The sequence below is a fragment of the Hetaerina americana genome, unplaced genomic scaffold, assembly GCF_022747635.1.
Source record: "Hetaerina americana unplaced genomic scaffold, ioHetAmer1.1.p SCAF_33, whole genome shotgun sequence".
In the NCBI taxonomy this organism is placed as follows: Eukaryota; Metazoa; Arthropoda; class Insecta; order Odonata; family Calopterygidae; genus Hetaerina; species Hetaerina americana.
Genome location: NW_027286908.1, coordinates 2,732,054 through 2,757,500, shown reverse-complemented (window position 1 = coordinate 2,757,500; position 25,447 = coordinate 2,732,054). Strand labels below are relative to the sequence as shown.

Genomic DNA, 25,447 nt, shown 5'->3' with positions numbered 1-25,447 from the left:
ATGCTTTTATGAGTTCCCCGCCGACTTTCATCCCTATCTGGGAAAACTTTAATGTGGAGGGTATTTTAAATGGCTTGGAAACTTGGTCATCGAGGCAAGAGGATAAGCATAGATCTGGGGGCTACCGAGATTTATGTGAGAATGGGGAATATAAAATGGAAGGATAGGAAAAAAAACGTTGACGTTCTGGGCCTGGCAGGAGAAGAGAAGAGATTGTCTGGCCTAATTAGAATAGGGCAGGTCAAGTGTATCCAGGATATATACTTAGAGGTAACAAAATGCTGATGGACATATGGATGGGAAAATGCTGAGAAAGAGAGTAAGTAAGGGAGTAGGCATATTTGGATGGCATTAAGGGAAGTAGTTATGATATATACCGATAAAGATTGAATTATTTTAACATTTGGTATATGGCTCAAGGGCATTTTGAATCAGGTTACGAGGGGGACCATTGCGAAATAAATGGCAAGGTGTTGCAGTAATCATTTAACTATTTCCTGTATTTCAAGCAATTGGATTTAACTCGACAGAAACTTCGAAATATCAATCCCTAGTCGTCGCTGGACTCTTTCGCGTGCCGACAAGATGTGTCACAGTGAAGATATGCCTTCCCTCGCTTGTATCAAAAACAAGAGAGTGACGCCACCGCGCAGAAAAACAAACACACTTCGACTGCACTTCCGCAGTGGACCCCAGGAGAACCGGAAGATGAGGAGGCAGAGAGATATAGAGAGAAAGAAAGAACACGCAATCCAAGGCGAGATAACTATTAAAATAGCCGACCCGTCGCTAAGAAAAGACGCAATCGTAAAAACGCCCTTGACGACCATGGCCATGGCTACACGCTAACAGAAATAATCATGTATCGTGAATCGTGAATTCCGGGAGCGTTTTGCCGCGAAATTTCAACAGTGTTAGAGAAGTGGATTCAATTTAATAATAATGATTTCAAATAATTTTTCAATGATACACCATGTTTTTTTCTAATTTTTTCTACGTTATTATACATAATAATGCATCCCTTTCATCTTGGGAAGTTATCACGAGAGGCCGAACACCTTTATTAATGGTGAATTCAATCCAGTGTAAAATTCAACAAATGTAATTCGACATGACTGTGTTAAATACATGTCATTACCCAAATGAAAAATCTTCTATGAAATTTCATTGAAACAAATAAAATTAAAATATAATACACAAGAAGGTGTTTGAAAAGTATGGGTAACAATTTTTTTCCTGACGTTTGCGTGTAGTGCTCTATTCAGACTGTCGGTTTAAATGTGCGCATGACCGCAGCTCGTATTGGAATTGATAAAATATGACACGTCATTTATCACTGAAAATTTGGTGAAAGATCTGTGCTAGAGTCGTCCAGAAGTCTTTGAAAGTCTTCTTACGAAGGCACTCGACTTTTGCATTGGTGACTTCGCCAATCGTGCAATTTCATTATTACTTTAAAAGGTAAAAAAAATCATTCTCTTTCATCTCACATAGACAATTAACGTTGCTCAAGTACTTTATGATAGGCACAATATCACTATTTCTACGTTTGATCAATTCAAATTTTATTCCCTTTAAAAAGCAATTGGGTCATTGAAGAATTCTGTTTTTCTAAATTACTGAACAAGAAATTAAAAATTACTTCACTTGTGAGAAAATTAGCTTCTGTATTACTTAAGGCTTCAACTGTTAGAGTTACAGGTTGTAAACGATCAAAAAATAACTCTCCATATTTCATAATAATCTTCTTTCCATAAGTTATCGAGTTTCATACCTCGTAAAACAGTCTTAAACGGATTTATGATCTATGATTTATGATAAAAATCTCTATCATTCTCTTCAGTGTATTCCAGCGTGTTTTACGATCAAAAATAACTTTAAGTTTCATCTTTTCACTCCTGGTTATTTTTTGCTGCAAATTTCGCGACCAACTTCCCTCGGGATTTGGGAACGGGAAAGCGAAAAAAAAATCCTGAGAACGGCGGGCAGAAATTCCCACCCAGAAATCCTACTTTTGACTATCTGGGCAGCAGTGTAAATGACTATGACGTTTCGGTATGCGACACTCGGAACTACTTCAACCTGCTCTTCCTCGTGGCGATGTGGGTACGTTTATTTCACAGAAAAACTTGTCCAATAAAAAATTATCATATTTTAGGATGAAATACGACCTTCCTGAAACCTATTAGAAAAACCTCACAAAACTGGCTGAACTAATCGTCGTGATAACCGAAGTACCTCCGGTACAATTATCGGTCTAGGCGATAGATTTTGATATAATTATAAAATAACGGAACACAGGAATGTTTTCAGAGAGCTTAATCTTACCAACATCAAAGAAGCCGTATCCATTGCACTGATTAACTACAGGAAGGTCGAGCAGGCAAAAAAATCTTCTCATCCTGAATATTTGGTCCTCCTCCCTACCAACCAGCGAATAGCCATATCCACATCAAATAATAAAATCCGTACCTTGCACCACCAAAAAGAAAAGAAGAAAAAATACCCTGAAAATATAACCCTTCATCCGATCCCAAATCAACCAGATCGCGATTTCCCTCTACCTAAGCAAAAACCATCTCAGAACAACAAGGAAAGGAAAAACCAAGATCCTGGCTCTCCCGAACTCCCTAACCTACACCCATGTGAGCCTACTTGAGCATCCCATACCCCAACCTAAATCATAACAAAAAAATAAAAAATAATAATAATTTTAAAAACCCTTACAATCTCAACCATCTGTAAATTTCCTAAAAAATAGTCAAAGACAAACTAAAGCTTGGTCATCAGCGAACCTAACAGATTTTACGAATTCCCCACCTACTTTCATTCCTACCTCCAGTTCTTCCCACGCCTCTTTAATCATTTCCTCTGCATACAGGTTGAAGAGCAACGGTGATAATGGGCAACCTTGCCTTACACCTCTTCCTAACGCTGCCCAACCGGACTCCCCGTTCCCCACTCGCACCTGAGCAGTCTGAGACATGTACAGGTTGCAGATTAGCCTCCTTTCCCTCCAATCTATTCCTATTTTCTCCAATATACTCATTAGTTTTTCCATGTATATATATATATATATATATATATATATATATATATATATATATATATATATATATATACATATATTTTTTTGGAAAATGGTTCCAAAAATATATATACGTATTTATGTGTGTTCCTATCCCTTTTCCTTATATCTGTTTCTATATAAATGAGTATTTGTTCTACGTTTGGCGTGATTTCGTGTTTGAATGTATGTATAAATAAATATATGTATAATATTGGGACGCCACAATAGAACACAAAAAAAATAGTAACACTTATAAGGACACTCACACGGTAAATTGTTTAAGCTTACCGCCTTCTCCAAGTAAGACTGAAAATATGCTGGAGAGCCACTTGAAGAAGGCCTCGGAGAAGGCCGAAAGCTTAAACAATTTACCGTGTGAGTGTCCTTCTAAGTGTTACTACAGAACTGTCAGTTCTGTCCCTCTCTTCCTTGATAAAGGTGGTCACGACCACCGAAAATTCGAAAAATAGTGAGTCTCTTTTTTGTGTGTTTCTGTGTGTTTCTGTGTGTTTTTGTCTGTGTCCACTAGTACCAAGTGTTATACATTATTATTCACGTCCGTGAGACTTTCAAAAAGTGTTATATATATATATATATATATATATATATATATATATATATATATATATATATATATATATATATATATATATATATATATATTTATTTATTTATTTATTTATTTATACATGCATACATACGCGTACGTGTATATGTTTGTGTGTATATATACATTTTAAATATATATACACTCACATTATATATATATTTTTGTATATATATATATATATATATATATATATATATATATATATATATATATATATATATATATAATGTATATACGCGCACGCACACACACAATATTACCAATCGTGCACGAAAGTGCCGAATGATTTAGAAATACGTACAAACATAAAACAAATATAAATACGATATCAGAGCGTGACGTACTAATCTTTGTGCCTGGGCCTGCACTAATCTCGACAGGTCGACCGTGAACCTTTCCATGTCTCGCCGCTTTCGGGCCCTTTCTTCGTCCTCCTGGTCCTCCGCGGTCGCCATGGAGAAGTGCTGCGTTGACGTCGTCTTCGTCATCTTCGCTCTGTCCGGCGAGAGGAGGGGAAGGCCCTTCCTTCCCCTCTCTTCGCCGCACGGGAGGTGGAGAATGGTGAAGCCTTTCCTCCGAATCCAAAAACCACCCCTATTGTATATACGGTATGTGTATGAATATGTGTTTCCCAAAACTTTTATGTCACTTCGTCAACGTCGCATCTTCGTCACGCTGGAGGGAAATTATCGAACAAGAAGGGAAACACTGGACGAAACTTTAAAAAAAACTCCTTATATTCCGGAAAAAAAGTTTTGAAAGATATTTTTACATAAATATAACGCCGGAGAACATTCAAATTGAACTGTAAGACAAAACTGGGAGGTCGTGGAAAGAAAAAAAGTGTTTTTTCAATTTTCTACGAAAGAAAGATGACGTTTGGAAGAAGAGAAAACGATTGAAATAAAATAAAAATATATTCTACACACAAACAATACGGAGGCGCTTATAACGTAAGACGAAAGGAATATTTGTATGGGGGTAGTGGCAGATTGATAAAACAAAGGAATAACTTCCACGCGTCGGAGATGTATTAACGCACGTCTCGTCGTCCTGGATGCACACAAACAAAGGGAGCACAGGGAGGTAGGGAGAGAAAGAGCACACAACACCAAAAAACACCCCACGAAAAAAATATGCGTCTCTTAATGTACTAGCAAAACCACACAAGCACTTTTTTTCTTCCTCGACGATGTGGTTGAGGTTTTGGGACGGAAAGGAAGAGGGGGGAAAAATAATAATTGTAGCGTAGAAATTGTCAAACTCAAAGAAAAAATGGAAAAACCTTTCGGAGGGAATTAGAAACCAACTGTTGTCACTCTCATTTATTGCTGCCGCCTGGATACCGGCAAACAATTATATCGAAAGGCGCGGGCGGGAAAACTGATCTTAAATGGCGGGAGAACACCCGTTTTCGATTTCTACCTTGCGAATATATACATACATATATGTATGTACGTATATATATATATATATATATATATATATATATCTTTGTAGACGCACACGAGAGACACGCGCGCACGCCTTCTGCCAGCCGCGCTGGAGAGAAGGAAGGAAAGCAGGGAGAGACAGTAAAGCACACCAGCGCACTCGCCCACACACTCTCTCTCTCTCTCTCAGTATGGGGTCAACCATGCGACTGAGTCGAGTTGACTGGGATGCGGGATTTTGCGCCGAGGGCGAGGTGGGCTTGGAGGGGGTGCGGAGGGGACACTACGCGGTCTTGGAGGGGGGTAGGAAGGGGTGCGCGATAGGGAAGGGTATGCACGTGAGGGAGGACGGGAGGGAGAGGGCCAGAAGGGGGGACGGGTTGGAGAGGGGCGGTACCAAAAGGAGGCGAAAAGGATGCGCGGGAGTTTGCGGGTTTGGAGGGAGAGGGGTGGAGAGGGGGTTGAGAAGCAGAGAGAGAGAGGCACACTGCGGCTAGACCGTTGGGAGGAAGGGGGGGAGGGGAAACAGAAAATTGGGGTGGGGAAGCAAATCTGTTATGGGAGAGAGGGAAGGGGGAAGTGTGTGATAGCGCAGGGCGACGGGGGAAGGAAGGAATGAGAAAATGAGCGGCTGATGATAAAGAAAATAAAAGTGGGGCTGTGGGTTTCCGATGCCGCAGTCGAGATGACATCAAACATCGAGCAATCGAAATCAGGCCCACGAACATTCATTCGATTGAGAGGAGTAGTTAGTTTTCGTCGATTCCGTGGTAATGCGATATTATTTCAAGAAAACGACCTCATCGAAGTAAGACAAATCGTTCATTCACAGGGACATCGATTTTCTATCTCGAAAATATCGATATTTTTTTCTAACTTTATTATGAACATAAACGCTCCCAGATCTCTCTTTCTAGCTCTGATAACTACGTCGGAATCTCATCATGGCACAGAAAAAAAATAATCAAATGAGGAACACATTGGAAAACAAACTCGCGATGCATATTTTCCTCCACGTTAATGATGTCATCTATTTCATTTTAATAGCATGACCTCGTGTTTCGTAATGCGCTCATCCATAGCAGGGAAAAAATTACTCGACTTATGTTCCTACGCCCAAAATATCGATTCAGTCAACCGTATTCGGCTAGTCTGGTTAAGAGCTCGTCATGTTGGCTGACCTTTGCAAATGTGATGTATCTACACCGTGATCTAGATGGTTTTTGGGATTCGATACAAGAGAAAATAGTATTTTTTTTACCAAACGCTCATTCATCTAGGACATTGATTCGTTAACGGCGGAAATACCGACACTAGATCACGTGATATTTTTAAAAATCGTTTATTTCTACACATTTTATGCATTTTTACGCCATTTTCTTTCTGAATAAGCTGAGTTCAACAAATTACTTCGAGGCTACATACTCAATTGCCATTTCAACAGAAGGAAATGCTGCCAGAGATTTATGTACCATTAATAACGCTTTGCTATTGCCCCCCCCCCCTCCGACAATTGTTTCAATTCCTTAGTTCCCTTTGTCGTCGTTTCCAGGCGAACAATTGAAATACGGGCATGCGTTACTTTTCGACTAGCGCAGAAAACCGCATTGTCGTATAACAATCAATTTTGGGTTATTTCGAGGAACTGAACTCCTTTTCAATAATTTCCTCCATGTACTGTCAACCCTAACGTCTACACCTCTCTCGACCCAGTCAGACAAATGCGCTGCCTCACTTCTCTAGGACGTCCACTGCACACAATCGACTTAATACTTATCTTTGAATTGGCTCAAGTTTCCCTTCCATACGATAATGAGTAGATGCATACTCTTTCACACAACGCCATGGTCGTTGTCCTGGGTAAACATTTATTTTGTTGTAAATGCTTAACATTCTTTCAATAAAATCTATGCTAATAATAGGACCATTTGTTATATCTTCGCCCGACCAAAGAGGTTTGACAGGGAGGAGATACGTTGAGTAAAGATGTTAAGAAAAGGCTCGTTAAAACTTTGATATAGGGCGTAGTTATGCAGGGCACGGAAACGTGGTCACTGAAGCAGGATGATAGGCGTAGATTGGAGGCTTTTGAGAGATGTGGGTGTGGAGAAGGATGGAGAAGGTGAAGTGGATTGAAAAGAAAACAAATGAGGAGAGGCTAGGCATGGCAAAATTGGTGGAGAGGGTATTCCGGGGAGAAATCAAAAAGAGGCAGGAAAGATGGATGCAGAGCATTCTGATTGTTGATGGGATGTTGAAGACTGTAATACGAGAGCTACCAAGAAAGTAACTTACGTTTTGCCCTAGCGTGGCGGTGTGCATGGCTAGAGCCATCATCTTGGTGTCTAAACGTCCCTACATGCAGTACGCATCCTGCTGTGGTAGTGTGCAGACTGTAGTTTCTCTACCCTGCTCACTGCGAGCTGTTGAAATATACGCTGAAATAGTAAATATCTCGAGTTGTGGAGTGCGATCTGTGAATAGGTTTTTACTGACACAAAACCACAAGCTAATTAAAATTCATGGGCAAGCCTGTGAAGTGTACGGAGACGGAATCATGAGTGATGGCGTAGTGAGGCAGTGGTGGATTAATTTTAAAAATTTCCAGAGCACCAATGTTCACGGCGAGGATCGAAGTGGTCGGCCTAGCCTTGTGACAGATGAACTGACGGTGAAAACCATCGAGAAAATTCGTGAAAATTGTCCATTTACGATCACGGATCTCTCGCTAGACGTGGCTTGCAACACAGCTCTTTGAGGTGACGCAGATTAGCATACTGGTGTAAACAATTGGTTAAAATATAAGGAGGTAGATTTCTTCAAAGACGGGATTGAAAAGCTTGTGTATCGTTAAGATATATACCTAAATTTTAATGGCAACTACATAGAAAAATAGTTAAAGAATGTGCCTTTCAAATGTGTATAGTAAAACTTTGTCCTATCACAAGGTTCATATTTTATTTCAAAACGTAAGTTACTTTCTGGACAACCCACGTGCAAAGATAGGAGAACGCTATACAAACGAGTAAGGGGTGGTACAAGTTAAGCACATGCTGGTCGGAATGAAGGAAGGAAGGAATCATGTGGAATTGAAGAAGGTCAAATTTTAATTTTGGGGTGCCAGCTTCCGTCTTGTTAGCTGAGGCTAAGAAATATAGCGATGTTCAGTTAGTGTCCATCCAAAACCTACTTCAAGAGGTAGAATACCAATATTTTTTTACCAAGTGATTCGTTCAATTCTAAACTATTTGGTTCAATATCAAACTTCGAACATTATATTACGCCCCACAGTAACGTCTTCACGGATATAACGCTAGCTAAACACACCTCGAAACCCTTTTGTTCCTCCACGCAGAGGAACAAAAACGTGTTCCTGTGGTTGAGAGCATCTCAAGATCAAAGGGCGCAGTCGCTAAACAGATGGAACATTGGTCACAGCACCTGTGACCGAGGCAACATTCTGGATGCTCTGTTAAGAGCGCCAGAAGGTCAGCGTTCTGGTTCTCTCATATGGCTAAGTTTGCGCTTGGTACGTACCTTGGCAAAGGGAATAATCCAGTCTGCTTGAGTTTTTCAAAGCGAGTATACTCTTCGGCATACTATGGAAAACGCATTTATGATCGGATTACGTCGAAATTCGATCTTCCTTCCTTTGTATATTTTCTTCTAAGTAAAAGGACACGCGCAACTCTTAAAACTGAAGGGGACCTTCGCACGCACGGAAGGCGATGGGGAAGGTGGATGGAATGAGGAGGGGGGGAGGGGGTCGGGAGAAGGGCAAGACGAGTCGATGGAAGGGAAATGAGGTAAGGGATGAGTAAGGATGACCTTAGAAAACTCCAAGCACATCTACGGATGAAAAGTTGAAGTGCCGCCTATCCTAGATATGACTCCTGGATTTCTCATATGCGTGTAATGTACTATAATTTCCATAAGTCCTTGAGCAAAATTAGAATATATGCAATAATTGAAATTTAAATTCAACCATTTTGATTGTTGTTCCATTATTGAGAACGCGTTCCTTTGTTCGTTTGATATTAGCATCTACAATGGACTGGATGTAATTGTTAATAATTGTTAATAAATGTTAATGAATGTATTCCTCGTGTCCATATGATATATAGCCTCTTATGCGCGTGGTTAAATATTGATTCTTAAAGTTGACCATAACTTTCTTGTTATTTTTTTCTTCAAGTTTTTGAAGTGCAATTCGCCACACGAATCATAATCTCACATGATCCAAGTAAAAAGTGAACTGTTTCTAAAAATAGTTGTAGCCAGCTGGTAGCTAACGAACTATACGAATGTTGATTGCCATTTTTTTTAATTCAATGTTGAGGATCGCAGTGGCGTGCGGTTCTGTAACTTGATCGTCGAGGTAACAGGATAAGTTTACATAGCAGGATTTCAGGATTTGGGTGTGGAGAAGAATGGGAAAAGTTAAATGGACGAGAATTTTAAAAAAAGTGAAAGACGTGGTAAGGGAGGAGAGAATACTGTTGAGAGAAATTTGAATGAAGAGGAAAAATTGAATTTAGAGTAGACACATTTAGATGCAGTGAGATGTATCAAAACTGTGACATACTTAGATGGAAAAATGTTGGATAAGCAAGGAAGAGTGAATAAATTTATCAATCAAGTTGGAATTAATGAAGGAAGGCAGAAAGTATCCAACATTGAAGAATGGTATAGAGCTGTGTGGGTTTTTTCAATGTTCAACGAAACTTAAACGGTACGCAGTCATAACCAAATCGAACCCAGGTATCCAAATATACGAGTAATAACTCTAGAACTATAATTTAATGATTTAGTCAACCAAGCCAATCATTGCCAAATGTGCAGAAGTAATTTATGCCCACCAGTATTAACATTAGATGTACGCCCTAATGATTCTACATTCATAGCTGGTGCCTTTACACCCCCCACCACATATCCTTGAGCTGGCTTATGGTGTAGATTTTGATTAAATGTGTAGCAATAGGCTCACAATTTTACACAGTGGCGATTGTTATTATAATATCATGCATTTCCTACCTCATATTACAATTGGCATTATTGTAAAAACGAAGTCACGAGATCCCGATAATCGGACAACAATGAAACGGGTAAAGTTCAGATTTCGATAGTTGTAAGCTCGATTCGCTCAATGACTTTTAATAAATGATAGCACTTTGCTATAAAATCAATCAGCTTAACACTCAATTAACAATTGATGATCAACCGATAATCTACCTCGTTCCAACAAGCAAGAAGATTAAAGGAACGAAATCACGAATTTAAAGTCCACGCGACTGTATTTTCAAATGAACTTGCCATATGTTACGAGGAGTCTTCTTGGGAACACAGACATGTGTGAAACAGACGGCAGAGTCTTCAGGTACGAACTGATGGACCACCTGTACGCAAGAGGGTAACGAGATGGTGCGGGAGCTAACGTACTGGCTTCCCACCCAGAGGGCCCGGGTTCAAATCCCGGAGATGTTGAGTATTTTTCAGAGGTACCTCGATCCCTACTTGAGGTGCTTAATGGAGGGAACTTTGAATGAGTACGCCGTCCGTCGGATGGGATGTTAAGCTGTGAACCCCTTGGCGCCTTTCGTAAAGAATAGGAAAATGCCGACGCCGGATTTCTCTCCACCCTTCATCCTTTCCTGTCCATCCCCTATGGCGCAAATGACCTCGGCTGTCCGTCGCCTCCCCTAAATACTATTACTGCAGGCAAGGTTCGGGAACTATTTGCTATTTGAATGCTCAAAAAACTATACATGAAACTGTTTTGACAACCATATTATTACCTGGATATTGAGTAAGGATGTTAGGCAACAGATCGTCAAACCTTTGATATGGGGCGTGGTCTTGTACGGCGCGAAAACATGGTCATTGAAGCAACGATAGGCGTAGATTGGAGTATTTTGAGAGATGTTGGTGCCAATAAGGATGCAGAAGGTAAAGTGGACAGAAAGGAAAACAAATGAGGAGGTATGGTGATAGGGGAGGAGAGGACATTGTTGGAGGAAATCATAAGGTGGCAGGAAACATGGATGAAGGCCGCATTGATTGGCAATGGGATGATGAAGACTGTGATAAAGAGAGGGCAGGAAAATGGGCAAAGGAGAGAGGATCGGGGATAGGGAAATGGGTATGTGGGACAGAATGAAGGGAGGAAGGAAGTATACAGAGATGAAGAGGGGTTTGTTGTAGTGTCCGATGCCAGGTTGTGTTTTGTTAGGATAGGCGAGGAAATACATCTGTGCGCTGTGTTATAGACTGTGTCCACTCAAAACCTACCTTGGAAAGTAAATTTTCACAAAGGAATAGCTTCTCTTATCTAAAAAAATTGATTTTGACCACTCCCCTTTGCTTTCGACAGGTTTCCGACGGAGTATTTATTGACAAAAGAATAATTTTTTCGAAATGTTTTAAAAAATACCAAACCTAATAATAGTGAGTTAAAAAATAAAATGAAAATAAAGTACTTGGTATGGTGGGCGAAGAGAGGGGTTTGTTGGGAGAAATCCTATGGAGGCAGGAAAAGTGGCTGAAGGGGGTATTGACCGGCAGCGGGATGTTGAAGACTGTAATTGAGGGGAGAATGTTAAGCAAACGAGGAAAGGGAAGGAACAGGATAGGGATGTTGGACGGGATGAAGGGAGGAAGAAGGTACTCAGAGCTGAAGAGGGACCTGATGTAAAGTAAGATGTTGTGTTTTGCTAGGGGCCACAAATTATTTAATTAGTTATTATGTACATTCAAAAACCTTCCTTAACCGGTAGATTACCTAATAATAATAATTATTATTATAAAATGTAAGCATTAAAAATAAGTACACACACTGGAAGAGGAATATCTTGAAAAAACAACATTTTGAAACAAGCTATAGGTCCGATAATATTATCAATATCAACTTGAAAATACACCAATTTTTATTGCGGAATTAAAGAGAAGCGTATTGTAGTTTTCCATATCAAATTGTTCATTGTTAGACGTTGCTAAGTAACGACAATCAACCTGTATCCATCCAAAACCTAGCTTAAAAACGGCAGATTGGCAATTTAATCATTATAAAACTGCTGCCATCAATCAACACTGGATGAAACTGCGAATTCCCCTTTCTTCATCAGCTGGTAAGAATGATTCTTGTTTCTGCGCTTGAGCTGACAACAATGTTGAACATTAAACGATTCATTGTTACTCGGCATTGTCACATGGCGCCGACGATAAATTATAATTCAAAGTGAAATCGAAGACACACTGATTCAGGATGGGATCATACTTTTAGAAACAACATTCCAAAAACGCATTACCGTCCCAAAAACATGTTAAACATGACATCTCTTCATGCGGCATGTAATTTTTACATGAAACTATGAAGTCTCTTAAAAACTAAATCAGGCAAATATGTTTCTACGCCAAAAAAAATTACGTCCCATTAAGCTTTCATGGAGTTCGCGATCTCTCCGAGTTCAGATGACCAAGTCACGTGCTTTTCGTTTTATATTTGAACGCCTTTCCTTGCCTAGCTCCATGGAAACGCTTCCTCAGATAGCTGCCGTTTTCTGATGCTGGATTCAAAAAAGCTTTCTCTATCCACTTCGTCAATTGGCACAGACGTAATGGCCAAGGTAAACGGAAAGGAATTCTTAGAACTCAAGGTACACGCGTGACTGAGAGAGCACCGATCTTCCATAGAGCACCAAGGTTAGCGGCTCTCGTTGAGCGATAGATAAACAGACGAACGTCACGTACCGTGAGCCAAGTGTGCTCGTGCACTTTTGTAGTAACTGTATTGGAAAGAAGCAATTGCTTATGTCTGAACACAACGTACGTACTCGGAATCGATACGCATTACCGACTATTTCGTTTGATCCTATGCACCCGTGGAAGGGTACAAGTATAGTTATATATTGTATTGTATATTTGCATTGTACATTTCAACCTTTATATGGATTAAATTATATGTTATCTCAATCTTTCGGATCTTATTAGTTAGTTTTAGGTTTGAAGGGTGAATCGACAGATAAGGTCATTTTACCCCACTGTCAATTAGTTTAAGAAAACAATGCTTATAAGTATCTTTAATCGTATTTAAGATTATTATATATATATAGAGGTTAAAAAATGTATATATATATATAAATATGCATATATATATATATATATATATATATATATATATATATATACATATATAATTATATAATGTATAACACTTAGAACTAGTGGACTAAGACAAAAACACATAAACACACAAAAACAGACTCACTTTTGTGTGTTTCTGTGTGTTTTTGTCTGTGTCCAATAGTGCTAAGTGTTAAACATTATCATTCACATCCGCGAGACTCTCAAAAGGTGCTATTATTATTATTATTAGGTAATCTACCGGTTAAGGAAGGTTTTTGAATGTACATAATAACTAATTAAATAATTTGTGGCCCCTAGCAAAACACAACATCTTACTTTACATCAGGTCCCTCTTCAGCTCTGAGTACTTTCCTCCTCCCTTCATCCCATCCAACATCCCTATCCTGTTCCTTCCCTTTCCTCGTTTGCCCAACATTCTCCCCTCAATTACAGTCTTCAACATCCCGCTGCCGGTCAATACCCCCTTCAGCCACTTTTCCTGCCTCCATAGGTTGCTCCCAACAAACCCCTATCTTCGCCCACCATGCCAAATACTTCCTCGTTTGTTTTCTTCTCTGTCCATTTCACCTTCTCCATTCTTCTCCACGCCCACATTTCAAAAGCCTCCAGTCTACGTCTATCCTCCTGCTTCAATGACCACGATTCCGCGCCGTACATAGCCACGCTCCATATCAAAGTTTTTACGAGTCTTTTCTTAACATCCTTACTCAACGTCCCCGTCATCAACTCCCTCCTTCTTGTGAAAGCCTCTTTTCCTAGCGCAATTCTTCTCCTTACGTCCCTACTACTTTGACCGTGTTGGTCCAAGACACTACCGAGATACGTAAACTGTTCTACCTGCTCTAGTTTTTGCCCTCCTATTTTAATGTTAAGCTTGGGCTTTTTCTTTCTAGAAAATCGCATAACCTTTGTTTTTATTAATATTGATTCTCATCCCATACCTGTCGCACTGAATTGCCAATTCACTCAGCAATGCTTGCAGCCCCTTGGCTGACTGACAAACTAAAGCTTGGTCATCAGCAAACCTAAGTGATTTTACGAATTCCCCGACCACTTTCATTCCTACCTCCAGTTCTTCCCAAGCCTCTTTAATCATTTCCTCTGCATACAGGTTGAACAGAAACGGTGATAATGGGCAACCCTGCCTCACACCCCTTCCTACTTCCTTAACCCATACTGATCATCCCCTAAGTAATCATTTGCCCTACTCTCTATCCTTGTGTTTATAATCCAGAGAACAACTTCAGCTGCGTGGGATATCAAACTTATGGTCCTGTAGTCCTCAAATGATGTAGCCTTAACCTTTTTCGGAATGGTAACTAAAACTGATCTCACGAAGTCTTTCGGCCAGATTCCTTCCTCATAAATACTACGAATCCGCCCATATAGCCCCTTCCTCCCACATTTTCCTAAACATTTCAATAGTTCCGCGGGAATGTTATCCACGCCTTATTTAGTTTACCCCACGGCCTTATTTAGTTTCATCTCCCTTAATGCCCTTTCTATCTAATTGTCTAGTATGCCTTGGCCTAAGCTATCTTCCTCTAAGTCATATTCTTTTTCAATATCTAACTTTGTTGGTCTAAGTTCTTTACTATATAGTTCTTCTATATACTCCTTCCATCTCTCTTGGGTCTTTCCTGTGTCAACTATAATCTTACCCGCCTTATCTCTAACTGTTAGCATAGATCTTCCTTTCTTACTTCCCGATAAATATTTAACTTTTCTGTACAGTGCACCGATTTTACCCTTCCTCTGCCAATTTTCCATATCACATATATATATATATATATATATATATATATATATATATATATATATATATATATATATATATATATATATATATATATATATATATATATATATACACACACACATAATTTTATGTGTAAGCGTGTGTTTGTATATATGTATGTTTACATGTGCAAGTATATAAACATATTTTAAAACAATAACCATATTTAACATAATTACTCTTTAAGTCTTCATATCCGAGTAGAAATAAAACGAATAACCCCAGTGGCAAAAAACATCCGTGGAGGAAATTTTGAAAATATGGAGCAGGCATGTTCACTATTGATAAAATGGAGAAGGCATTTTCGACGCCTTCATACTTGACATATTCCGAGCTATTCCATATTGGACAGAAGAGACGACAATTCCTGAAGAATACGAAATGGAGAGGAGCGGCGAGCGGCGTATTTCGACGGACGTGGAACAGAATGGAACGTGTAAGACCCACGATGCGATTGGGTAGGACGGAGAGGTTTCCAAGGAGACCGAGGCGCGTCGTCAAGCACGTCGACCAAGGACATTCTCTTCCTCTGCTATGCGTTTCCATGCATAAAACACACGATGCAATAGTTTGGAAAAATTGATTTATCTTATCTGAATAAATACTAATATAGTATCTGTACAGGGACTTATGCTAAATAGGATATATATATTGAAAGTTCCTGACCGTCGTGTTCATGATCGTCGGATATATTGCAAATGAAAATGGCGTTACGTGTTTGATATTGAAGATATTAGCATTCTAAATAAATTGAAAACTTGGTTCATTTCAATTGACATGGTAGTTTTTTTTCATTTACCCCAATGAGACTTAAATCATATTCATGTTGACAAAAAAAGCGAGGGGCATTGCGTTCCCCTGGCAAACAAAAGAGGACAGGAAAGAAGTTAGGGGTTCTGCAGATCGTGGAGACAGTAGAAGAGCGGTATCCGCTCGATTCTATTCATCCGTTTACTGTAGTGTTCTTTCGTTGCCTGGCTACACTCCAAGGAGACGGGGTGAATTCGGGCAAATTTTAAGACAGGAAATATAAAAACCCTCAACCAAACATCGAAAAAGTTTCGACTTTACATCGACATTTTCATGTCAATCGATGGAATCGATTTTCATGTTGAATAAATCTTATGGCCCTTTTAATCTCGTAGTAGTATTAGTTTTGAGGGGAGGCGACCGACAGCTAAGGTCATTTGCGCCATAGGGGATGGACAGGAAAGGATGAAGGGTGGAGAGAAACCCGGCGTCGGCATTAGCCTACTCTTTTACGAAAGGCGCCAAGGGGTCCGCAGTTTAACGTCCCATCCGACGGACGGCGTACTCACTCAAAGTGCCCTCCACAAAGCACCTCAAGTAGGGATCGAGATACCTCTGAAAAATATTCAACACCGCCGGGATTTAAACCCGCGCCCTCAGGGTGGGAAGCCAGTACGTTAGCCCCCGCAGCATCTCGATCCCCTTTAACCTCGTCTACGTTACTGAATAATAAAGGGTAATCTTACAAATATCTGGACCAATAAGGAAATTTATTATTTTTTTAATTTAAGGCTTGAATTTGGAACCAATTTTTTACCAACAAAACTCAACAAAACAATAACAAAAACAGTAGTAAGACAATTAAGACACATTGAATTAATCCGAATTCAACAATGAAAGACAATGGAACTTGAATGAGAGAGCGGTGGAAGTTAGTCAGTAATAATGAGAACCACGGCAAACAAGCAATAATAGAACTTCATCGCAATAAATGCTTGGATACGAATTGTCTGCGTTACAATGACATTGAAAAGCAATGGTGAGGTGGATTCAATCCCTCCGTGTGTCAACGATGGCCACATATCATCACAAGAGACTGATGTACTCACGTATACCATTGTCGAAATTTATAAACAAGAAATCATTATAAACATGGTTGAATCAATTGAAAATGCTGAAAGTACGATGGAAATAAAGTGAAGAATTTACCTCGAGCTAAGAAGGCGCTCAAGAAGAAGAAGAGGAAGCTACTACGTCACTACGTACTACGTTCAAAGAACGTCTACGATGGCAAACAAGGAAGCGATTCGTCAAAACGTTGATAACGGCACTCTATGGATCAGAAACATGGAGCATCGGAAAAGCGGACCAGGGTGAAGGAGAAAGGTTTGAAAAATGTTGCTGAAGAGGAGAATACTGAAGATTAATTACCAGACAAATTGTGAGGAGAGGAAAGATGATCATGCGGGGAGCACTCTACGGTAAAGAAAAAGAGCGATGGAAAGGAATTGGACACACCTTGAGACACAATAGATTAATTAGAAACATAATAGTAGAAAGGAAGAAAATTAAAGGCTAAGGAAATGCCCAGAGACAAGTTTATAGGAAACAAATCAGGAAGAAAACAAAGAATAAAATTAACAGAGAAGTTATCATGGGGGTGAGAGAGGTAATTGCAACACTGAATAGATAAGAATAGAGGGCCATAGTAACAATCAATAATAGGATTGAAATACTGACGACGATGACTAATTACGTAGTGAAACAAAGTGCACCGTTCGATTAAACAATGCATTCAATAAGGTCAACTATGGCACCGCACGCTAAGTTGACCTTGTTACAAATGTTGGTATAGTAATATTGGGGCAAATACTCTAGCTTCTCCAGCCTGTCGCAATTATTATGAGTAGTTTTCTCCTCGAGAAATCTACTTCCACGCGAAGGACATTCGACATGTCATCGGTCACGTGGGAAGCAAGCGTGAGGTCCTTGCATGCGGTGACCGCGTAACAGCTTGCGCCCCATACATCTATCGTATCTGCTTGGTGGGACCAAGTGCTTCCAATTCTACGATATACCGTAACTGTCACTTTGAACGGTCCGATAGCGTATTCCTCCATGCACTTGACCCCACCGCCGTCGGCCAAGGTCCCGCGCGCCCTTCGTGGACCAGGTCCAAAAAAAAAGGAAGGTCCCGGTTGGCATGGAGACACGCACGTAGCATTCAGCCGCTCAGAATGGAAAAAAATAAATAAAATCTCTTCATTGCGTTCCCGTGACAAACAAAAGAGGACAGGAAAGAAGTTAGGGGTTCTGCAGATCACGGAGACAGTAGAAGAGCGGTATCCGCTCGATTCTATTCATCCGTTTACTCTTGTGTTCTTTCGTTGCCTGGCTACGCTTCAAGGAGACGGGGTGAATTCGGGAAAATGTTAATGCAGGAAATATAAAAAGAAGAGAAAAAGCGTGCGAATTGGTACCCAACGAACCCCGTTCCCTCTTTCCCCCTCCCCCCATTCTCGAGGAAAAGATAATTCGTTAGTTTTCTTACTGGTACCTTGCCCTTTAACGAGCAACCAGGGCAGGTTTCTGGGTCACCAGCCATGAATTAGGCATTTTTTTTTACTTTGGGCTAATACGAATTGTTATATGCCATGTTCTTTTCATTATCTTGGTCACGTATTTGGATATAATAATAAAGGGATATCTTGAATCGGTCTCTTCGAAAGATAATATCTCTTAATATCTCTTTGTGATGGCGCTTAATGAAATATATCGTATATTCAAGAATTCTACCTTTTAAAATGAGTTTTTAGGAAATCTATAAAGACTATTTATTTCCGAGTAAGCTGCATACTTCCTCTTTCTTTGAAACTAATGAATTTATGGTTGGTTCATTCACGGTTCAATTTATGTCAGTATGGAGCATAAAACTCTAGGGATCAGATACATGGGATGCTAGAAAGGTTGGCAGATAAAGAACATGAGAAACCTTTGAAACATGTTGCAGAAGAGAAGAATGCCGAAGAAGCTTAAATGAACAGAACGAGGCAAATTCCAAAGAAACTGCGGGAGATGCCGCAACAGTAACTTTTAACGCAGTCATCTGCTAATGTGCATTTCAATGCAACAGTTTGAGAGTGTAAAAATCATTCGCCTTGACTGGGATTCGAACCCAGATCCCTCAATATCCGGTCGAGTGCTTTAGCCACTTAAGCTACCGAGGCGTCCTCTTAAACTCTGAAATAGCTCAGAGTAAATAGCGTAAACATAAACGCTTATTTTGCGGAAAAAGACGTAAACTACAATTTGGATGGGTTAAAAAAATTTAAAGAGCCTATGTTGTTGTTAAAAAAATTGTACACACTTAAAAAGAGACTTATGTCCACAAACAAAAGTAAATTTCAAGAAAAAAAACTCGCTCGCATTTGTTCCATCTATCTTCATATGATGATGTTTCATATTTTTTTCAATATTCTTTCCTTCAATTTTCGTCATATTCTTCTGTATCATTTCTTTGAAATTCGTCTTTTTCTTTCCCTCCCATGATTCCTGAAGTCGGATTCCCATTTCGGCCGGCAAATTGGTGTCCCAAGGGAAAGCAGCAACAAGTGTGAATGATGTCGGGGGCGGGCGGGCGATCAATAAATCGCTAACGATGAATTCTAACCAACAAGAACATTTGCCAGACTCAACACAGCACATCATCTCGTAAAACCCGAAAATTTGCCAGGGGAAACATAAATGCCAGCTCAACACAGAGATATCCAAGTCGATAACAACAAAAATCTCTACTTTTCAAACGATGTCTTCATAGACCACATTATGTCTCCATTTTTCAATGCAACGGTGAACAATGGAAACGGTCGCTGTGGAAACAGAACACAAATTACAAGTAATTATGGTGCCTCATCTTGACGACTGGATATTCTATCCTCAACACGGCCACTAAACGCTAGTGAAGTTGTGAATTTTTTCGTCGTGCGAGAGTAGAATTCTAACAATTAATTAGTGACTGAGTTGCGTGTGATTTCGACCCTTTTAATGCATTTCCTTTATTATTTTTCTTATTAGTGTAGTCAATGAAGTATTTACCAACAGTATAATACATATGTGTAATGTTTACAACGGATGTAGCATGAATGGTGCTGACCAGTCGCCCTTTTGTCGGGGCTTGCCCTTTCCGTGGATCGAGGGGTGACCATGTCAATGTGGAAGTAGAATGGCTGGTGATCTAACACCCCCTGCCACACGTCCTTGCGACGGTGTTTAAGGATAGCGCATACAACAGACAAAAAATCACAAAAGAGAATGACAAACCGGTCAAACATGGAATTCCTGATTTTATAGGCATGGACATACATTACCTCGATATAATACGATACATTTGTATGCAGTATATCCAAGGGCTCTGAATTTTCTTGGGTAATATTCGTGATGATCCAGGGATTCATTTCGTTTCCTGAATGGGATTTTTGCATGAGTGTGTGCGCTGCTGTGGGTGTAATTGTCCATGTTGTTGTTTTGCAAATTGTATTGTTCTATTTTACGGTTGGTGACCTAACACCCCCCGCCACACGCCCTTGCGATGGCTTGTGGGGTATTATGTAGATGTAGATGGTAGAATAAAAAAATCATTTTTCTTTTCATTTTCTCGGTTTTGTATCCACGGCAACGAAACCATAGACACATAGTTCCATATAAACAAATAGTTTCCAGATAAACAAGATAACGTGTTACAGGTAGCGTATTTTTTGGACATTTTTGATGAAATTTCATCAAGCTGTAGTGCCAATTGCATTTTATCAAATAAAAGTGATAAAACAGTGCCTATATGAATTAGTTTTCATGGAAATGGGCATCGAAAATCCAAGATATCGTGCATCCTCTCGTAGGGCAGTGGGATGGACGAATAGTAGAATAATTATGGAGTAATCGCGTAGAAAAACGCGCCGTTCTCGCAAAAACCTGAATAAATTTTAATATTTTTACGTTATATTAATTTAGTTTTGGGGAAACACAAACCGAAACCCATAATTAAAAAAAATGGCGGCTCATAAATATTCCAAGATTTCGATAAGATTTTAAAAATAAATAAGAACCTCTAAATAATGCTTAAAAAAACTATGTTTTTCATCATTTCTCTGTTTACAAAATAGTAATGAATGGTTGGCATAGTATTTATCATCACAAGGTCATTAATAGGTGAACTACGGTGACACATTGACTCTTATGGTCACGCTTAAGTTTCCTGGAATAACCTATAGATGAGTTTTCTTCAATTCCATTCGCCGATCCAGAAAGAAAATGGCGCGAAAATAACCCATGCATGCGTTTCAATTGTTGCGCGGCTATGACGTGACAACGGGATCTAAGAACGCAAAACAATTGTTGGGAGTCCGGGGTACTTAAACGACGCGTTGGAACACTAATCACTCTCACCATTTGCGACGGCCCTAATTGGAACCTACTAGCTTGGATTTAATACTTTTCTTTTCGACACTACCCCACTAAAATACACAAGAAGACCCCCAAGAAGAAGAAGAAAGTAAAACCTTAAGAGGGCTGGCGAAATAAGAAGCACATCCGGCTGGTTCGGAAGGAGATTAGGGAGGTATTGAGAGGTCTCTCTAGCCAGCTGAGAGGACGTATTTTGATTGGGGACAGAAGGAGAAACTTTGCGACATCTTTAAGACGTTGTTTCCCTTAATTTCCTTGCCCCAACGCGCTCCTTCCCCCGAGTAACCCCTTCCCCCGTTCGCACTTGCAAGGATTCACTTTCCACGACGGTTTAGCTTCCGCTCGCGTAACCAAGGGAGAGTTAAACAACCGACGCGCGCGCCCTCTCACGCACCACCACACGCGATGTCCATTGTTTAAATCGATTGAGGGGTGCATTGCGGTGTTTTCAGTTGGATTCCGTTGCTAAGCGATTGGAATCGTTGAATGACACGAAATCAACAAAGATTCCTCGGGAAAAGGGGTTATTTTGGGGGGGGCGGTTGGTAGGGTAAATTCGTGAGGGAACGGAATTAAAGAGGGTAAGACTAATTATATCCTTGTTGTTTCCTTTGTCCCAAGGTCGCAGGGTCAAGAGGCAATCAGAGGCAAAGTTCTGGCACTAGAAAATCTGAAGGTTATCCGAGAAGCCATAACTCTTTGCAAGCTCATGAGCATTCCGCTAAAATGGAGGGTTCTTTCAAGACGTGGAAAATTGCAAGCCGTAAATAAAGAATCCAGTCACTTCCTGATTTGAGAAATTCCTTCATTTTGATACACAACGCCGCCTAAAAAATGACGGTAGATATCTCTCAATATATGAAGCGAACATATAAATGCCATTAAAGAGAGGAAAATCCGTCATTGCTAGGTTTCCGAAAACATTTGAAATAAACACTGCAATTAGTGTGGGATAATTTTCAGGAAGACAATGACAAACCCTGTAGCCACAAGCTACAGGGAAACAGACCGATCCTCTTGTACGAGGGTGGTCTGAAAAGTTTCCGGCCTGAAAAATTTCAGAAAATTTCAGGATATTTCACAAAATTTTAGAAAAAATGTCTTGTATCTTTATTAGGTCGGAAATGTTTTAGGCCAACCATGTACTTCAAAAACCGATGCTCGTAAACGCAAAAAAATTCTAGCAGTTACCAAGACTCTCACGAAATAGCCTATTCGAATTTCGATAAAAAATATTATAAATTTTTCGATGATATTACATCAAACATACGAGAACCTAATTAAATTTTTCTGATCAAAACTTTATTTATTCCTAATGCTTTCTGGCATATTGAGCTGGTTTTTCAGTATTTTTTCAGCCTAATATTTAGAAGAAAACATGTAATAAAAAAATACCAATCCTTAGAAACAGTAATTTAATGAAAAAGCATGGGGAATTGTTATTTTAATACTTTTTTCGAGAAAGAGATAAAATAAGTGGAATTTTGAATTAGGAGGGCAAAACTAGAGTAGGCGGAACACTTTATGTATCTCGGAAGTGTTTTGGAAAAAATGGTGATATAGGGACAAAAGGAGAAGAATAAAACTAATCAAAGATGTTCCCACAAGGATATTGGTGAAATGGACGTTGAGTAAGGATGTTGAAAAAGACTTTGATACGGAGCGTAGTTATGTACGACACGGAGATATAGTCACCGGGGCAAGGATGATAGGCGTAGACTAGAGGCTTTTGAAATGTGGGAGTGGAGTAGAGTGGAGAAGGTGAAGTGGATTGAAAAGAAAACAAATGAGGAAGTGCTAGGCATGGCGAAAGGGGAGGAGAGGATATTGCGGGGAGAAATAAAAAACAGGCCGGAAAGATGGATGCAGAGTATTCTGATTAGTGACGGGATGTTGAAAACTGTGATAGAGGGGATAATGTTGGGAAAACCAGTAAATGGGAAGAAATGTGATAGGGATGTTGGACGGAATGAAACGATTTGTATATCCCTTTAGGATTACGAAACACAGTTCCATTTCAAACCTAATCACGAGATTTTCGCGGACAGCGCTGCCTTTGTTAATTAAGGCAACTGCAGTAAGAATTAAGACGAACGAATAGTACTAACTAATACGCTCGATCGCATGGGGAAGAAGTGAGACCAAGTCCCGGAAGATAGTTCAAGAACTGGCATTCTCTCTTTTTTGCGCCCGTCGACAGGCTAATTACACGGCGTCACGACGACTGAAAGGGAAACAAAAAAGGACCTCAATAGAGGTCAAAGAAAGGCAATGCCTTCGCTTTCAGAATGCGTATTCTTCTTTCACCGAAGAATTCGACGAGGTTAGCAGATGCGAAACATTAGTACGTGTGTGACGATGCATGAATGTGAGTGTGCGTGCGTTCGTGAGTGTATGTGTATGTATATATATGTATATATATAAATATATATATATATATATATATATATATATATATATATATATATTATTAGGTAATCCACCGGTGAAGGGAGGTTTTTGGATGGACACAATCACCATACAAACAACTTGTGACCCATAGCAAAACACAACATCCCACCTTACATCAGGTCCCTCTTCAGCTCTGAATACTTTCTTCCTCCCTTCATCCCGTCCAACATCCCTATCCTGTTCCTTCCCTCTCATCGTTTGACTAACATTCTCCCCTCAATTACAGTCTTCAACATCCCGCTGTCGGTCAATACCCCCTTCATCCACTTTTCTTTCCTCCATAGGATTGCTCCCAACAAACCCCTCTCTTCGCCCACCATACCAAGCACATCCACGTTTGTTTTCTTCTCTGTCCATTTCACCTTCTCCATTCCTCTCCACACCCACATTTCAAAATCTTCCAGTCTATCCTTCTGCTTCAAGGACCACCTTTTAGTTTTTCCCAATTCACTCCATCAAACGCTTTTTCAAAATCTACGAAACAGGCAAACACCTCCTGGTTGTATTCTATATTCCTCTCGTTTAATAATCTCATTACTGCAATGGCATCACGCGTACCTCTCCCCTCCCTAAACCCAAACTGATCATCCCCTAAGTAATCGTTTGCCCTACTAACTATCCTTTTGTTTATAATCCTGAGAACAACTTTAGCTGCGTGGGGTATCAAACTTATTGTCCTGTAGTCCTCACATGATGTAGCCTTACCTTTTTCGGAATAGGAACCAACACCGATCTCACAATGTCTTCCGTCCAGATTCCTTCCTCATAGATACTACGAATCAACCCATATAGCCTCTTCCTCCCACATTTGCGTAAACATTTTAGTAGTTCCGCAGGGATGTTGTCCACCCCCACCGCCTTATTTAGTTTCATCTCCCTTAATGCTCTTTCTCTCTCATCGTCGAGGATGCCTGGACCTAATCTGTCTTCATCTACGTCATGTTCCTTTCCTGTGTCTAACCTCGTTGGCTTCTTTACCACACAGTTCTTCCATATATTTCTTCCATCTTTCTTCGATCTTTTCTGTGTCAACAATTATCTTATCCGACTTATTTCTAACTGTGAGCACAGATCTTCCCTTCTTACTTCCCGATAGTGATTTAACATTACTGTACATTGCACCAACTTCACCTTTCCTCTACAAACATTCCATATCCTCGCACTGCTTCTTTCATCATGCTTCTTTTGCTTTATCTGTTGCCCGTCATAATCTATTGCTTAACTCTTTGTACTTCCTTTTGCCTAACTCTGTATTTACATTCTTCCGTTTTCTTCTGTAATCTATCTTTCTAATCATCTCATCCCTGGTCCATGGTTTCCTTATATATATCCTCGAAAAGGAACGCTCCTTGGCGACGGCAACAATATATAAAAACATTTAATGAAACATTTAAGCACAGAATCACAAAGAGAGTACACTGACATATGTAGTTTCGATGTTTTCTCGACCGTCGTCATTAGGTTCTGATGATGACGGCCGTCGAAACGTCAAAACTACATGTGTCTCTACTTAGGTGAAATAGGTCTCAAATCGGATGAGTATGTCATTCGACTACGAGCATAACGCAACCTCAAACACAAATTCGACGTCACCGAGTAATTAATAAAATGTTGATCGCGTTTCAAAAATGAAGTTGATGCCAATAATGCACCCGTACATTATTGTGATTTGGCGGGAACCAATAATAAAGCGCGCGTAGCAACGCCTGAACGAGCGCCAATGGACGACAACG

The 25,447-nt window shown here is 39.9% G+C and overlaps 1 protein-coding gene across 3 annotated transcripts in view; it reads right to left on the bottom strand.

The window, feature by feature from the left end:
- Positions 1 to 25,447, bottom strand: part of LOC139691375 (rho GTPase-activating protein 15-like) — a 1,001,962-nt gene that overhangs the window by 840,783 nt on the left and 135,732 nt on the right. Inside the window, exon 1 of one of the 3 annotated variants that reach the window (XM_071589171.1) lies at positions 4,025 to 5,091. The exons of the other annotated variants lie outside the window; for them this stretch is intronic. Within the exon in view, the coding sequence (XP_071445272.1) occupies positions 4,025 to 4,168 (144 nt within the window). The 5' untranslated portion in view covers positions 4,169 to 5,091. Of the gene's footprint in view, positions 1 to 4,024; positions 5,092 to 25,447 lie in introns of those variants that run through there. 3 annotated transcript variants of the gene reach the window in all.